Source organism: Pelophylax lessonae, assembly GCF_965119305.1.
Source record: "Pelophylax lessonae genome assembly, chromosome: 3".
Classification (NCBI taxonomy): Eukaryota; Metazoa; Chordata; class Amphibia; order Anura; family Ranidae; genus Pelophylax; species Pelophylax lessonae.
The window spans coordinates 292,529,260-292,545,923 of record NC_138770.1 but is presented as its reverse complement, the minus strand read 5'-3'; the positions used below and the strand labels follow the sequence as shown (position 1 = coordinate 292,545,923).

The 16,664-nt window shown below is 45.1% G+C and overlaps 1 protein-coding gene across 1 annotated transcript in view; it reads right to left on the bottom strand.

The window, feature by feature from the left end:
• The window catches only part of LOC309551115 (putative cation-transporting ATPase 13A4), a 358,044-nt gene that overhangs the window by 89,443 nt on the left and 251,937 nt on the right, over nucleotides 1–16,664 (bottom strand). The window contains exons 13-14 of the mRNA XM_082251561.1: nucleotides 5,135–5,196; nucleotides 1,371–1,521 (exon numbers count right to left, since the gene is read on the bottom strand). Of these exons, the coding sequence (XP_082107687.1) occupies nucleotides 1,371–1,521; nucleotides 5,135–5,196 (213 nt within the window). The remainder of the gene's footprint in view (nucleotides 1–1,370; nucleotides 1,522–5,134; nucleotides 5,197–16,664) is intronic.

The following is a 16,664-nucleotide window of genomic DNA, read 5'->3' as shown; positions in this document are numbered from 1 at the left end:
AAGTGCAACAATAAAAATGAAAAATTCCTTTAAATAAAGTGCCTGGGGGGGGGGTCCCCTTAATGTGCCTTAAAGTGGCGCATCTGTAGCATGCATAAAACATGCTACAGCAAAACTGATATTTTGTAAAGAAAAGAAAATGAGTCAAGTCCCATAGAAAATGACTCGCAGTTACAATTGCTGGCACTCAGCTTTTAAAAAAAGAAAAAAATGACATGGGGTCCCCCCCCCCAGGGTGATTTTTAAGGGAACCCAATGCCAAAATAAAAAAAAAAAACAGCGTGAGGTCATGCAGTCTGGCAGGACAGATAAGGGGTGGGGCGAGCGAGAGTTCCCCCTCCGGAACTATACCAGGCCACCTGCTCTCAACAAGGGGGGGGGTGCTGCCCCCCCACCCCTAAAGCATCAACATGGGGACAAGGGCCTCTTCCTGACAACCCTGGGCTGTGTTTGTCGGGCTCTGCTGACAGGGGGCTTATCGGGATCTGAAAGCCCCCTTAAACAAGTGGACCGCCAGATCGTACCTCTATCCATTCACAAAAGTAACACACACAAGAGACAGTTTTTGACAAATTCTTTATTACAAAATAAAAAAAATAGTGTCTCTCGATGTAAATTCATTGTCAATCATGCCACCTGCCGGACCCCCCAAAAAAAAAAAAATTACTAAACGCTCTCCCCATGGGTACAAGGTGCTTTGGGGTGGTGGGGAGGGCCTGCCCCAAATATAAAGCACCCACCCCTCCATGTTGAGGGCATGTGGCCTGGTATGGATCAGGAGGGGGGGCGTTTGCTCATCCCGCCTCCTATCCTGACTTGCCAGGCTGCATGCCAGGAGAAGGGTCAGTTATGGATCTTAGGGGGGACCACCAGCCATTTTTAAAATAATTTTGGCATGACTGGGGGGGGGGGGGGGCCACACCGTTTTTTCTTTATTTTCTTACCGGTACTTTTTTTTTAAATTCAGCTGTCAGCGGGGAAACCAATTGACAGCTGATGACTCATCGGTTGTTATGAACGCCACCCTCCATAACAACCAGCTTACACTGCACCCTGATGGGCAAAGCTTTGCCCAGTCAGGGCACATAATGCACTGTACAGCGCTCAGTGCATTGCAGGGTGTTAGTTGGGACGAACACCCTGCAAATTCGGATGTTTAGCAAACAGCCGAACAGGCAAATGTTTGGCCCAAACTCATGCTCGGGCCGAACCAATCGCCCATCCCTAGTGGTGAATAATGTCATGTAGAAGTACATCATTCTAGTAAGTAGATAACACAATTTTAGTAAATGCCTTATTTGGATTACAACTCTTAATTCAGTATTAAAAATCAACCTTTTGCAGTAGTGTAATATAGGAAAACAATGTACCCATCCTGTCCCCTCAAACATTTTCAAGTCCAGTGGATCTCCATTTAATCTCCCATCCATCTTGATTAAGGAATGACAGCTAGCCATAGCCTGAAGTACTAGGCCCCAGGACAAATTATTAGAGCTATTAAGCAAATTCATATCCTGGAATCTGCAAAGATGTACAGAAAATATAAGAGAACATATCTAAAAGAGTTAAAATAAGCATAAATCTAAGACATAGCTAGCTGTAGAACACATATAAATAATAACCTTGTACCAAATTAACACTATCAAATACTTTAAAATGTTCAAAACACATAAAGCCAATATTTGTTTTTTTTTGTTTTGTTTTTTTTTTTAAATGCCAGTAAATGAAATCCCCTAAGGCCTCATGCACACTGGATGTTTTTACAGCTGCTGTTAGCAGCGTCAGATGTTTTTTTTTGCAGCTGCAGAACGCCCATCCATGTTATTCTATGGCCTCATGCACACATAGAGCTTTTAGGAGCTCCAAGTGGCATAGGCGTTTTACAGCTCCAAAAAAAACCCAGGAACTGTGGGTTCAGGAGCTCCAGCGTCAAGCTGCAAAAAACGTCTGACGCTGCTAAAGGCTCCATAATGTTGCTTAACGTGCGTTAAGCCACGTTATACGTTTTTTTTCTTCCATTCAAAATCAATGGCTCCCTACTGGAGCCTATTGATTTGAATGGAAATCACACCGCAGGTCGGATCAGGGTGATCCGACTTGCGGTGCGACCTGCACTGTGAGAATCTTGAGGGGGAACTCCACGCCAAAATGGGGAAAAAAAAAACGGCGTGGGGTTCCCCCCCAGGGTTCCAAACCAGGCCCTTCGGGTCCCCCCCAAAATCCATACCAGACCCTTATCCGAGCATGCAGTCCGGCATGCCAGGAAAGGGGAGGGGACGAGCGAGCGGCCCCACCCCCCCTGGATCATACCAGGCCACACGCCCTCAACATGGGGGGGGTGTGGGTGCTTTGGGGCAGGGGGGGGCTCTGCACCCCGCACCTCAAAGCACCTTGCCCCCATGTTGATGAGGACAAGGGCCTCATCCCCACAACCCTGGCCGGTGGTTGTGGGGGTCTGCGGGCAGGGGGCTCATCGGAATCTGGAAGCCCCCTTTAACAAGGGGGCCCCCCCAGATCCCGGACCCCCTCCCTATGTGAATGGGTATGGGGTACACTGTACCCCTACTCATTCACCCCATAAAATGCAGTGTATGGAAATAACGACAGGAGACGTTTTGGGAAATTTATTAAAAATCTTCATCCGGCTCTTGTCCTCTCCGGGGGTCTTCTGCTGTCTTCTCCTCTCCGAGGGTCTTCTGCTCTTTTGCTGTCCGCCCTTCTTGTCTTCTCCTCTCCGGGGGTCTTCTGCTGTCTTCTCTCCGAGGATCTTCTGCTCTTTTGCTGTCCGCCCTTCTTGTCTTTTCCTCTCCGGGGGTATTCTGCTGTCTTCTCCTCTCCGAGGGTCTTCTGCTGTCCGCCCTTCTGCTGTCCAATCTTCTTGTCTTCTCCTCTCTGGTCTTCTGCTCTTTTGCTGTTGGCTGTCCTTCTTCCTCCGGTCCTCCTCCGACGACGTCTCCAGCGATTATGCCGGCCTCTGGTCTCTGCAGCTTATTATATAGCCATTAGGGGCGTGGCCGCCAGATGACGTCATCGGGAGACCACGCCCCCTTGTGTGTCACAGATGCAAGTCGGATCACCCTGATCCGACCTGCGGTGTGACTTCCATTCAAATCAATAGGCTCCCATAGTGAACCATTGATTTTGAATGGAGGCAGAAAAAACGCTGCTAACAGCTACTGTGGCCAAACGTGCAATAACGTTAGTAGAAAAAGCTACTGAAAGCACGTTTTTACAGCTGCTGGCGTTATGTAAACAGCTTTGGAGCACGTTTTTATGACGCCCTGTGTGCATGGAGCCTTATAGTTTTTTAGGTCTCCCAGGAGATGCTATGCTGATAACTCAGCTGAATTTCCATTCATCTGCAGTTACAAGGAAACCCCATTCTCCCTGATATTTTTACAATTTAAATCAAAATATTAGAGAGATTCTGTACCATCCTATACACACCAGACACTCTAGAATTTCCAATAGCAACTAGCTTCCTAGATAAGATAGACTTACTCGAAATAGAAACAAAACTTGTACAATCACTCAATGCTCCTATCTCCATGCAAGAGATTGCTTTGGCAATTTCTTCCTTAGCTAACAGCAAAGCTCCAGACCTGATGGCTACACTCCTGAATTCTATAAGTTGACACAAAACTGGGTCTATTGCCACACATCTCCAGCTATCTTACTATCCACGGGAGCCCAATGTTCCCACATACCTTACATTACCTTACCTTAGCATTCCACAAATGGCAAGCCTTGGGTCTGACCTGCACTGCTTCATTGTAGGACACCTATTCAGGTACTCTTGCCCTGTTTGCAACTTTGGCCATGGTTCACCACTTGCACTCACATCACTTTTTCCACATTCAACCATTTGAGAACTATATAAACAATATTTGTTTAATTTTTACGCTCTTTCAACAACAGCAGTTCAAGATATCTGACGAGTATTGCCCCTTGAACTTTCATCTTACTAAGTTACTTCAGTTGTTCTCTGTTCAGTCTTGGGGTAAATACTTTCATACAGTGGACATTGTTGATAATATTTTACTAGGTTACAACAAAACTCACTCTCTAGTCACTGCCAAAATATGGCGAGAGATGAAACTTGATATCACGCATAGAGCATGTGTCCGTTTTGTGTCCTCCAGGATATCCATCCAAGGTGACTCCTGTCTTCTATGCCACATTTCTTGCCCCCCCCCCACCCCTTTTCATCACTTCTGGACCTTCCCATTCATTTCTACCTTCTGGGACCAAATTACTACATTCATCCATGCAGTCACTGGATACAACATCCACAAGGATGCTCTTATCACTTTTTGGCAACAACACCTGACTCTCAACTCCACATCGGACCCACGCCTCAGTACCTTACTCCTCAGTACCTCAGGTGAAAGTGTTCTGGATACTAGCCAGTCAGTGTTAATAGTAAGATGAGTGATCCTGAAACAATGGATTTCCCCTGTATCTCCACAAATGACTGCTGTGAGAATTGTTAGATCTGGATGTGCAACCCCACACTTCTCTCAAATGCTTCCATTCCAAATGGCAGGCCTTCAATGAAGTTGCTATTTTGACATCCAAGAAAACATCAATAACCTCTACTTTAACACAACAGGAATACCACATCATGAGACCTATGCAACAAACCTAATGATCATTGTCTCATCCTCCAACAGCTTTCAACCACCGCAGGGGCATCTCTCTGTGTTCTAAGATAGTGACCCTCTCCCTTACTTTTACTGTGAGGGGTTGGATCTGATTAGAAGGAATAAAATAAAGCCCTAAAACACCTCTGTAGCAATAGATTCCTTTTAAAAAGTAAATTACTGGTTATTATTGGCAATAAATAAAGCTCTATTGCATTGATCTGTTGCTGCAGGAGGAGAAAGGGCAGAGCTTGATTAGCTCTTTCTTGTTAAAAAAATTAAATGAGAGCTTAGAGGAAATCCCAAGAACATCTGAGATCACTTTATAATGAATTTGCATGTAATCAAGTAGTGCAAACAGTGCTATATATGCTGCTTACCAGGGAGCTTATCAATCAGTATTAAAAAATTAAAATCTAGAATTGTTATATTAAATATATTTAGTATGTTGGAATTGGGTAATATTGCCTCACTGACTAACTCAAACTTACCTACTATCAGTGCAAGGAAGTATGCCATATAAATCTAAGATATCTTCTGTTAAAGTGCCTGTCTAGGATAAAGAATAATAAACAGATTATTTTTAGTATCACTACAATATGAGGTGTATGTAATATCTCCAATGTCATATGTAATTAATTATGTATACAAATATCTCTAATATAGGTTATACTTGATAGATGTGCAGGATCTAATTAGATATCTGTCACTTTGATTGCTTCAAGGTATATGAGACTGTACTTAAATGAATGTGCAAACGGCAGGGTATATTCTGTTTGTTCTACATGACATGCTAACTAAAAGGCAATAGGCTGGGAGAATCCACACTGCAAAGTTGGTTCCTGATTTGTTTATCTAAACTAGTGATGAGCCGAACACCCCCCTGTTCTGTTCGCACCAGAACACCGCAAACAGGGGAAAAGTTTGTTCAAACAAACAAACTCTATTGAAGTCTATGGGACTCGAACGTCAAAAATCAAAAGTCCTCATTTTGAATGCTTAAATGCTAAAAAGTGCATGGGGGGTCCGGGTACTGAGCTGGCGAACATGTACCGATGCATATTTTTTTTAAAAAAACTATTGTTTTTAAAGGATCAGTGATTTACTGATTTTAATGAGGCTTAAAGTGAAACTATAAAAATGAAAAATTCCTTCAAATATCGTGCCTGGGGGGTCCCCTTAATGTGCCTGTAAAGTAGCGCATCTGAACGATGTATGTAGCCTGCTGCCGCAATACTGACATTTCTAAGGGAAAAAATGTCACATACAAATATACATACAAATATATATACAAATTTCAAATCGCATGTACTTGTCATACAGGTGCAGAAAAATGGGGCCTTAGCTGTTGGTCGTGCCTGAACACCGTAACCCCTCACAGTTACTCTTGCTGGGCGCAGAACGGGCTCTGCTGGTAAAAATTCCATACAAATTTGAAATCACATGTACTTGTCAGAGGAGCAGAAAAATTGGGCCTTGGGTGTTGGTGGTGCCTGAACACCACAACTCCTCGCAGTTACTCTTGCTAGGCCTAGGAATGGGCCCTGCTGGTAAAAATTCCATATGAATTTGGAATTGGCAAAGATCATGTGTTGTATGTGTTTTTATCAGTGATCTAGTGGGGGCACTGTGCTGTCATCTGACCTGGCCAAGGTTGGGTGTCGGCTATGCAAACCTGCTTGAGTGATGGGGACCTGGAAGGTTAGTATCAGTAGGAACTGAAACTGAAATTGGGCCTTTGGTGTTGGTGGTGTCTGAACACCATAACCCCTCGCAGTTACTCTTGCTTGGCGCAGGAACCAAACCTGCTGGTAAGAATTCCATACAAATTTAAAATTGCATGTACAGGTGCAAAAAAGTGAGCCTTTGGTGTTGGTGGTGCCTAAACACCGTAACCCCTCACAGTTACTCTTGCTGGGTGAAGGGCACAGGGACAGGGCCTGCTGTAAAAATTACATACAGAATTTAACCACTCTACAACCGCTCACAGTAATACTACTGCGGCAGAGTGGTTCGTTATCGTCCAGCGACGTAGTATTAACGTCGTTGGACACTCCCCCTTCTGGGCGGCGCTTGCGCGCCGCCGGAGGCTCGCTCCCGCTGTTTTCATTCACAGCGGGAGTCGGGCCAGGGGAGGAGCAGTCGGGGATCGAGTCTGGAGATCCGCCCGCTGTGTGTAAACACAGCGGGCGGATCTCCATAGTGACAGGGAGTGACAGATCGGACTGTTCAGCATAGCTGGACATCCGATCTGTCCATGACTCACACAGTCACCTCCCCCCCTACACGTCAGTAAGCACCAGGCATACATTAACCCCTCCCTCTCCAATAAAATTAACCCCTTCCCTGCCAGTGTCATTTTTACAGTAACAGTGCATATTTATAGCACTGATTACTGCAGTAATGTCACTGGTACCCCCAAAAGTGTCAAAAATGTCAGTCAAGGGTCCAATCTGTCCGCCGCAATGTCGCAGTCCCGCAAAAAAAATCGCAGATCGCCGCCATTACGCGTTAAAAAAAAAACACCAAAAATGACAGAAATCTTTCCCTTTGTTAGTAAACGCAATAACTTTTGCGCAAACCAATCAAAATACGCTTATTGCGATTTTTTTTACCAAACATATGTAGCATAAAACAAATTGGCCAAAAATTTTTAAAAAAATTGGTTTTTACATCTTTTTTGGGGGGAATTTCATATAAAAAAATGTTAAAAATATTGTTATTTTTTCAAAATAAACGCTCTTTTTTTGTTTATAGCGCAAAAAGTAAAAATCGCACAGGTGATCAAATACCACCAAAAGAAAGCTCTGTTTGTGGGAAAAAAATGACGTAAATTTCGTTTGGGTACGGCGTCGCACGACCGCGCAATTGTCAGTTGAAGTCGCACAGCGCCGAACCGCAAAAAGTGGCCTGGACGGAAGACAGCAAAATCCTCCGGTGGTAAAGTGGTTAAATTGTATGCACCTGTCATACAAGTGCAGAAAAATTAGGCCTTGGGTGTTGGTGGTGACCTAAACCAAAAACATTGTTGAAAGCTAGCAGAATCAAGGTTGAGGAATAGGATAGGCAGCATATGCAGTCTTCAAGGGATGGCAGACCCCTAGCAAATTCAATCAGTTACATCAGCATCAGGGGCTTAATAGCTGTGGTTGATCCAGGACTGATTCATTTTGATAAAAGTCAGCTGATCAACAGAGTCACAAAACCTCCAGCAGCACTGAACGTCCGTTCGTAAAGCACACTGGAAGCAGGACAGGCCAGTAGCTCCATTGCATATTAAGCAAGTTCTGGGAAGTGGTCCATCCTCAAGACCCAGTAATCCAGTGGATGCTCACTTGGAAAGGTCTTCAAGTTTGCTCTTGCTCCTAGATAATCATTCACCATATGATGAAAACACTACTGATTGTTGCTTAAACCTAACAGCCCTGGGTGCTGCTGAGGATTAAAGAACTGTTTAAAGGCGTCGGTCAGCCGGCCGCCTTTTCCACCGCTCCTCCTTTGGCTGAACGATGCCTCAGAAACACGTCCAGAGAATTTTAACCTCCCAGTGTCTGGAAAGGTGGTACACATTTTTTTCAAGACCTCCTCAAGACGTTTCATCCTCTGCTCCTTCTGTGAAGGCAGGATGAGCTCTGTAAAGTGTATCAAGAAGGGTTGCCAACCAGTAATTATCCCTCTCCTTGATAGCACAAATCCTCAGGTCCTTTCGCAGGCTTTGCAGAATCAGGGAGCCCATAAGTTTGAGGAGGCATGAGCTTCTGAGTCCTCTGGGTCACTAAGGATGACATTGTCAGGAGCAACCTCTCCCCAACCGCCTACAACTCCTGGGGTTTCTGGGGAATCAAAACCATCCCTTGAAGACTGCAGTATGCTATCCTCTACATCCATACTGCCGCAATCCTCCTCCTCCTCTTCCTCCTGTGTGTTTTGTGTCCCTGCATGCATGATATCTGCATAAAGGGGGCCTTGTGAGGAAAGAAAGTCCTCCTCTTCCACCTGCTGTTCTGCCTCATGTGCCCTCTCCATGATTCCACGAAGCGTGTGCTCCAGTAGGTAAACTAGAGGTATAGTGTCACTGATGCACGAATAAAGTGTGAGAACAGGTGCACTGCTTGGATGGCTACTATCCACACCTATAAATGAACTGCAGCACTCACCAACACAAGTACTCAAGAGCTTGCAAAAAGAAATATAAAAGCAAAGGGTAGTGCGCTATTCAGATCTGTGATGAAGCTAAAATAATAATATGATAAACCAAGAAGTGTAATAGAAAAAAACAATATAATAAACCTTCAAAATATATAAATAAATAACAAGCAAGTAAAAATCAAATGCGGAATAAATATAACGCACAAATATATATATAAAAAAAAAATCTTCTTAATTGTAGTGAATTTCTAAACGTGCAAAAAAACAAATTGAAGAATGAAAGTCCAGAGATAAAATATATATATATATATATAATACTGAAAGTCCAAAAAGGAAAGTTCAAGAAAAAAGTCTGTGAAAAGTTCATCCACTCATCGATTGGATAATCTGGTGCTGCCCATTAGTGAGAGGTTGTATCTGTTTGTCAGTTCCTCAAGCAAGAATATGCGTTCCCCGTCTTGAAAGTCGTCTAAATTAGTTATTCCCGAAGCACGCAGTACACCTGTATGAAGGTTAGGGATAAGATGGCGGAAAATGTCCAATGGTTACCGAGGGGACTAGAGGGGAAGTAAAGGGAGGAGAAGCATTGCCAGGCCAGAAGTGACGTTTGTATTGTGGGGGGTATATTTTTGAGGGGTCAAGGTTTCCAAAAGTGCGCCAGTAGGAGTGTGGGGAGGTTTTCTCCAGGCGTCAAAGAGGTTTTCAAAGTAACCCAGCCGGGAGGGTCGCTGATGGAAAACCAGTGTCTGGTTTGCTCCATCATAGCCGCCCAGTAATAGTTGGAGAGGTCAGGCAGGCCAGCTCCTCCAACAGAGCTATGCTGTGATAGAATGCGACAGGCGAAGTGGGCTTTTTTGCCTTTTTCAAATATACATTTATATAGTGTGGGCTAGAGCCGATATGCGAGTTGCCGGTACAGGGACAGGTAGAGATCTATACAGATAAAGGATTTGAAGGACTGTGAAAATTTTGAAGGCCGCAATCCTGCCAAACCACGAGATTTCATGTTTTGCCAGTCGCGCCAATTCCGTGGACAGTTTATCATGGAGGGATTTGTAGTTGGTATGGGTCATGGAGGTTATTGAGGAAGTGAGCTTGTTCCCCAGTTAAGGTATTCCCTCATCCTGCCAGGAGAATGAGAAACTTTTTGGAGAGAGCGTCTGGTCAGTCTGTCCGTACCCAAGTTAACAATCAGGGATTTGGCAGCGTTAATTTTATAGTAGGATATGGTCCCAAAATGAGTTCGAGTTTGGTATGCTGCAGGGAGGGATAAGTCTGGTTTTGTGAGGAATAAAATGATATCATCGGCGAATAGGTTAATCTCGTGTTGGATGTGCCGTACAGTAATTCCAGATATGTCCGGGTTCATTCTCACCGCTTCCGCCAGGGGTTCTATTGACAAGTTAAAGATGGTCGGGGATAATGGGTAACCCTGATGGGTGCCATTGGAGATTGTGAAGGGTCGGGAGAGAAAGCCTGAGGAGTTGACTATGGCTGTGGGATATGTGTAGAGGGCCTAGATTGCTTTAAGTATGGAACCTTGGAGACCAAACTTCTGAAGCGCCAGCTTCATATAGAGCCAGTTCACCCGGTCGAACGCCTTCTCTGTGTCAATGGCTAATAGCAGAGAAGGCGTCCAAGTGTGCCTTGCGTAATGTATCAGGTTAATTGCTCTCCTGGTGGCGTCGGAAGTCTTTTGTCCCGGTACAAACCCGGTCTGGTCCCTGTTAATGAGAGAAGGAAGGACCGTAGCCAGGCGAGCGACTAACAGCTTGGCATATATTTTAATATCAGAATTAAGCAATGATATGGGACAGAAGTTAGCTGGTGTATTAGGGTCTTTTCCCCGGTTTGGCAACATCTCCTTCAATGTGGTGTCAGACACTGGTTGCCCCTGTGTGGGGAATGCTAGGAAGGGGTCCTGCTGAACTTGTGAGGCAGCGGCCTGTGTGCCCCCCTGCAGCACTCACCTCCATGATGGTGACAGATGGTGGCCGCTCCGGAGAAGATATGCGCAGCTTAGACTTTGTTGGGCTCCTGGTGTATAGGGATTCTGATCCTGAGGAGTCTGTATTGCTGTGATATAAACTGGTGCATTGAGGGAGAGCTAGAGCAGGAGATGAGACCCAGGGATGCAGTGGTGGAGTCACAGGCCGTGGCTCGCAGCCGCTGCCATCTTGGAGAGGATCGTGGCCTACAGGCTTAAAGTAATCCTTGAAATTCCCCGGTGCTGGCTGCCCCAATTAGACTTGGGCATCTCCCGGAGGGTCCCAGTGGTGGACGGAGAGGTTTAGTGGCTGGATGGGGTGGCTGTTGGGTCGGATGGTGGCGGATACACTCGGGGCCTGGCGGAGCTCTCTAAAACGCGGCCATCCTCGGTCACGGTCGCCACGCCCCCCGACTACTTGCTAGGTTTTTATTTATATATTTTGAAGCTTTATCATATTGTTTATTTTCTATAACACTTCTTGGTTTATCATATTATTATTTTAGCTTCATCACACATCTGAATAGCACACTACCATTTGCTTTTATACTGATGCATGCATCGTTCCGGCTCACCATCCTTGTGGCCTCCTCAAATGGTGACAGGATGGTGCATGTATCCTTTATCAAAAGCCACTGGCGTGGCGAAAAATAGCCAAGCTCCCCTGAGCCTGTCCTTGTGCCATACTCACACATGTACTCATTAATGGCCCTCTGCTGCCTGTGCAGCCACTGCAGCATTGCCAAAGTTGAGTCTCACCTGGTGAGCATGTCACAAATGAGGTGGTTGGGGGGCAGGTTGAATTCCTGTTGAATGTCAGATAGTTGAGCACTAGCATTGTATGAATGCCGGAAATGGCTACAGACTTTCCTGGCCTGCCTCAGGAGATCTTGTAGGCCTGGGTATCTGTTTAAGAAAGGCTGCACCACCAGATTCAGGACATGTGCCCACCTTGGAACATGTGTCAAGTGTCCCTGTCGGAGGACGGAGAGAAGGTTGGTGCCATTGTTGCATACAACCATTCCTGGCTCAAGCTGTCGTGGCGTCAACCATCTCTGAGCCTACCACTGCAGAGCTGACAGAATCTCTGCCCCGGCTTGACTCCTATCCCCTAGACAAACCAACTGAAGCACTGCATGGCATCTTTTAGCTTGACTGCTTGGGTAGCTCCTTCAATGCTTAGGGAGCAGTGCTGCTTCAGAGGACAATTCAGCAGAAGAGGACAGGGAGGAAGAAGAAGAGAAGGAGGAGGTGGAGTAGCGAGATGTGGCAGAACCAGAACCAGCTTTTTGGAGGCATGGTGGAAAAACAAGCTGCAACACTGAACCCTGTCCTGCATCCTTCCCAGTTGCCAGCAGAGTTACCCAGTGCACCGTGAAGGATATGCAACGTCCTTGTCCATGCCTGCTGGACCTTCCTGCTGACTGCTCTGTCCAACGAGGCCATAACACTACCTTCCACATGACGGTAGAGAGCCGAAATGGCCTTTCGTGAAAAGAAATGTCTTTTTGGAACCTGCCACTGTGGTACAGCACATTCCACAAATTCCCAAAAGGAAGCACGCCCTGCTTGATTCGCTTCAGACAGATGTTGCAAATAGTAAAGCTGTGGTCTACTGCACATGTGCTGAAAAAAGCCCACACTAATGTACTTTTGTAAGTCCATGGGGAGTTTGCAGCACCCTACACCTGTGGAGCTCTGTGCTGTGATGCAATAGGTTAGCTACTCCAATGGTGGCCCCTGGAGCACATCCTGCCTCGTTGGAGTTGAGCCTCCTCCTCCTCCCCTCACTTTCCTCCTCTATCTTGTCAGGCATCCAAGTACAGTCAGTGACCTCATCATCCCCTCCCTCCTCATCACTGGAGCAAACTTGGCAGTATGCTGCAGCTGTGGGAATATGACTGCTAGTTTATTGTCCGTCATTGTCACCCCCTCTCTCTAGGCTCCCATTATTTCCTTCATCAACCTGGGAACCAAAATCACAACATTCAAATTGCTGCGCATCCTCCAGCAGCATGTCTCAAATATTTCAGGTGACTCCTCCATGCATGATGGCGGGTGACAGAAGGAGTAGCTGTGGAGAAGGAGCCTGTGGAACTGGCCGCTTTGGCAGCTGCGGTGAAAGGCAAACTAATATGAGCCTGGGTTTCAGGGGACGAGGAGGATGAGGACGGCTTATTTATCCATTCCACCAACTCTTCTACATGTTGTGGCTGAATAACACAGCCAGCACCAGAAAAAAATGGACGGGTGTTCCCCGCCTGCAGAGGATGCACCATGTCGACTGTGACCACCACTTTTCACTGTTGACACAGAGGCTGCTTGCCCTCTTTTTGTGGCCTGTGAGCGTCTGCCTCTCCTTGTCGGCATTTCGAACATGATGTGGATTTTTTTTTGGGGGGGGGGGGTTTATTACTGGTTGATCAATATATACAGTATATATATATATATATATATATATAATATATATAATGCACTGCTGATATGTACTGAACTGACCGATAGATACTGAGTGGCCTCATATATACTCAAGTGGCCTATATATCTATATAGATATCAAAGTATGGTCCACACTGAAACTACCAATAGATACTGAATGGCCTGATATATATACTCTAGTGGCCTATATATCTATAGAGATATCAATGTATGGTCTATACAGAACTGACTGATAGATACTGAATGGCCTGATCTATACTCAAGTGTCCTATATATATGTAGATATCAATATATGGTCTATACTGAAGTGACCGATAAATACTCAATGGCCTAATATATAATCAAATGTCATACAAAATATATATATATACAGTAATACGGGAGCCGTTAGCTCAGTGGCAGATGCGTTTTTTCAATGATTTACTGTAGTCAGGGCTGTGGTTTTAGGGCATGACCTCCCATTTTTATTAAAACCGCATCAGTCCATAACATAGGTTTCCCACGCATTGGTTCTTCTCCAGTCACTATATAATGAACTGAAAATGCTAGCCCACCTGGCTCTCTTGTTTTTACTCAGTTTTTCAGTAACAGTACCTCAGCTCTTTTCGCTGGTCCCCAGATCATTAACTCCACGAAGCTGGCAGCTTCACTCTGTCCTTATTCCTCCGGCCGTCACCTGTCTCTTGCAGACACACATGTGCTCTGGCTGCCACCTGCAGCCTCTGACTCCTAGAGACCTCCTGTCTCTCTCCAACTGGGAGCTCTGAGGTCTTCCTAGACCTTCATTATAAGGGTTATGTGCACCTGAGCACACACCCTGCTGGTCCTCCACAAAACATGAACACAGAGTTGGAGATTCCATCCCTCCCAAGACACTATGAAATCTCCAAACTACAGAGCCCCATCCAGTTATACCAAACCTGGAGAAAGCTGCAAAAGCAGTTTTCTCCTTTTCTCCACTGCACATCTGTGTAGTCCTGCACAGAGCCAATGTGCACACTTTGTGTCCTTTTAAATGAACCACTTCCACTGTAACATAGCCTTGACCTGTTTATATATATATATATATATATATATATATATATATATAGCACTGCCCCTTAGAGGACTGCTGAGAATTACACTTTAGGGACTCCCCTGGGTTACCCTTAGCAACTGACAGCAGATAAACAGCAATGAAAGTTCTTGGCTCAGTCAATCATTAGTCCAAGGAATGTTGTTTTGTGGTTTTATTGAGAACTTGGAATAGGAGAAGGGATGAGTGTGATAATTTAACTGTTAATTATTCACAGTCTTGAGGACAGCTAACTGTAGAAGGCAGCAAGGCCGCTGCTTCACTCTGACAGTAAAGTGAAGTTGCTTTTAATGTTCCTACTCTGATATTCTCTTCAGGGTTCTAAACTTGGCACCCCCTCTACTCTCACTGCCTGTGTGCTGACACCCGTTGACTGACTCTAACCTCTGGAGTGGTCCCCTTCCTGGCTGACCCCTGGGCAAGTTCCACTGTACTCACATACACTGTTTTTCCAGAGTCACCGTTGCCTCCAAACTCCACTGGACTTCTGGGTTCAGCCACACTTTTTGGTTCACCAGGCCGACTGCCTGTGACCACCTTCCACAGCTTCAGACGAGGAGACAGCCGTCACCCTCCTTCTGGGACTTGGCTTCCCACCCAAAGACCTCCTGCCTCATGTGCTCTTGGCTTTTTTACCCTATCCCATGATGCACCTCTCACTGTGCCAATCCACTGGGATAGTTAAAAAGCCTGTGCATCATTGGCCATGTTTCCTCCACTGTCCAACAAGCCTCCTCATTGGATACAATGGGGACACTCCCTCAGCCCACATGAATCGCACATTGAGCACATAGAGCAGGCCTAACTATTAATCATGCTCCCCTGATAAGCAGAGAGAGCAACTTTATTTTGCCTGCTACTCTCCTGATAAGCAGGCAGAGCAAAACTATTCTTCCTACTTAGCACCTATCTAGGTGGGTGCTACATATAGATATCAATGTATGGTCTATACTGAACTGACCGATAGATACTCAATGGCCTAATATATCCTCAATTGCCCTATATCTATATATAGATATCAATGTATGGTCTATACCAGGAATCCTCAAACTACGGCCCTCCAGCTGTTGCAGAACTACACGTCCCATGAGGCATTGTAAAACTCCAACATTCACAGACCTGACTAGGCATGATGGGAATTGTAGTTCTCGAACAACTGGAGGGCCATAGTTCGAAGATCCCTGGTCTATACTATGGTATATGGTCTATTTTATATACTGCACTGCTGAATACACTTCACTATCTGTTCTCTTAAATTGTAAAAAGCACAAATCTCTCTCCCTGCCTAACTAACTGCTACTAGCAATGTCTTAATTAGACTACACTGCACTGTCTGCAAATCACTTTTATCTCCCTACCTCAATCACGATCCTCTCCCTAGCTAACTGACTGCTACTAGCAATGTCTTAATAAGACTACACTGCACTGTTTGCAAATCACTTTACTCTCCCTGCCTCAATCACGATCCTCTCCCTGCCTCAACTACTTCCTATCTCGCAGTCACACACTACATGCCGCTGCTGTGTACTGCGAGGCGTGTACTTAGCCCCTGAGCCATGATTGGCTAAAGGCAGCCATGCGCGCAGTACATTATGGATGTGGGCACTCAAATTTCCCGCAAAGAAGCACATTTGTTCGTCATTTGACGAACGAGCGAACAGCTAATGTTCGAGTCGAACTTACGTTCGACTCGCACTCGAAGCTCATCCCTAATCTAAACTAAAACTCTCCTTTGTCTTCAAGTACCAGCTTCAAAACTGTTCCTTGTTTACATGAAGATCTTTGTAAAATAGGCGCCCTGAACCCTATGGATATACGTTCTAACCTGATGGGTGGTTTTCAGTCCTAGATGCTGCTAATCAGCAAATGTGGGGTCCTTCTGGATCCCTGGAGGAGTTTACTAATGTTTCAAAAGGATAGGAGTGCCACATCAGCTTGTATAGCCCTTTGAAAGATTTTATTTTGCAACATCTTTGTTTTCAAAAGGAATAGAAGCAGATATTTTTTGTTCTGCATGAATTAACCTGGGGAAAGCCTGTAACATCTACATCTTTTTTAATTTTCCCTCTAAATTCTGGGCAGTTAGCTCCTCAACACTTTGCATGAAAACGAATGAGGTTATGATAATAAAGATTATTTAGCCGCATCCAAAGGTTTATCACTTTGGGAACAGTATACAATTTACTTTGCATAATGTTATATTATTATTGCTTTGAGTTTCTGTTGTTATGACCCATGTGCCAATTCCTGGGCCCCTTTTGCCTTTTAGGGCACCTTTGCAGAAGTGCAGGCCATATAAAGGTGAAGTAGAAATGATAAAGGAAGTGTTGGTCACATGGCTAAGCCAATCATTCAGATAAAAGTATATTTA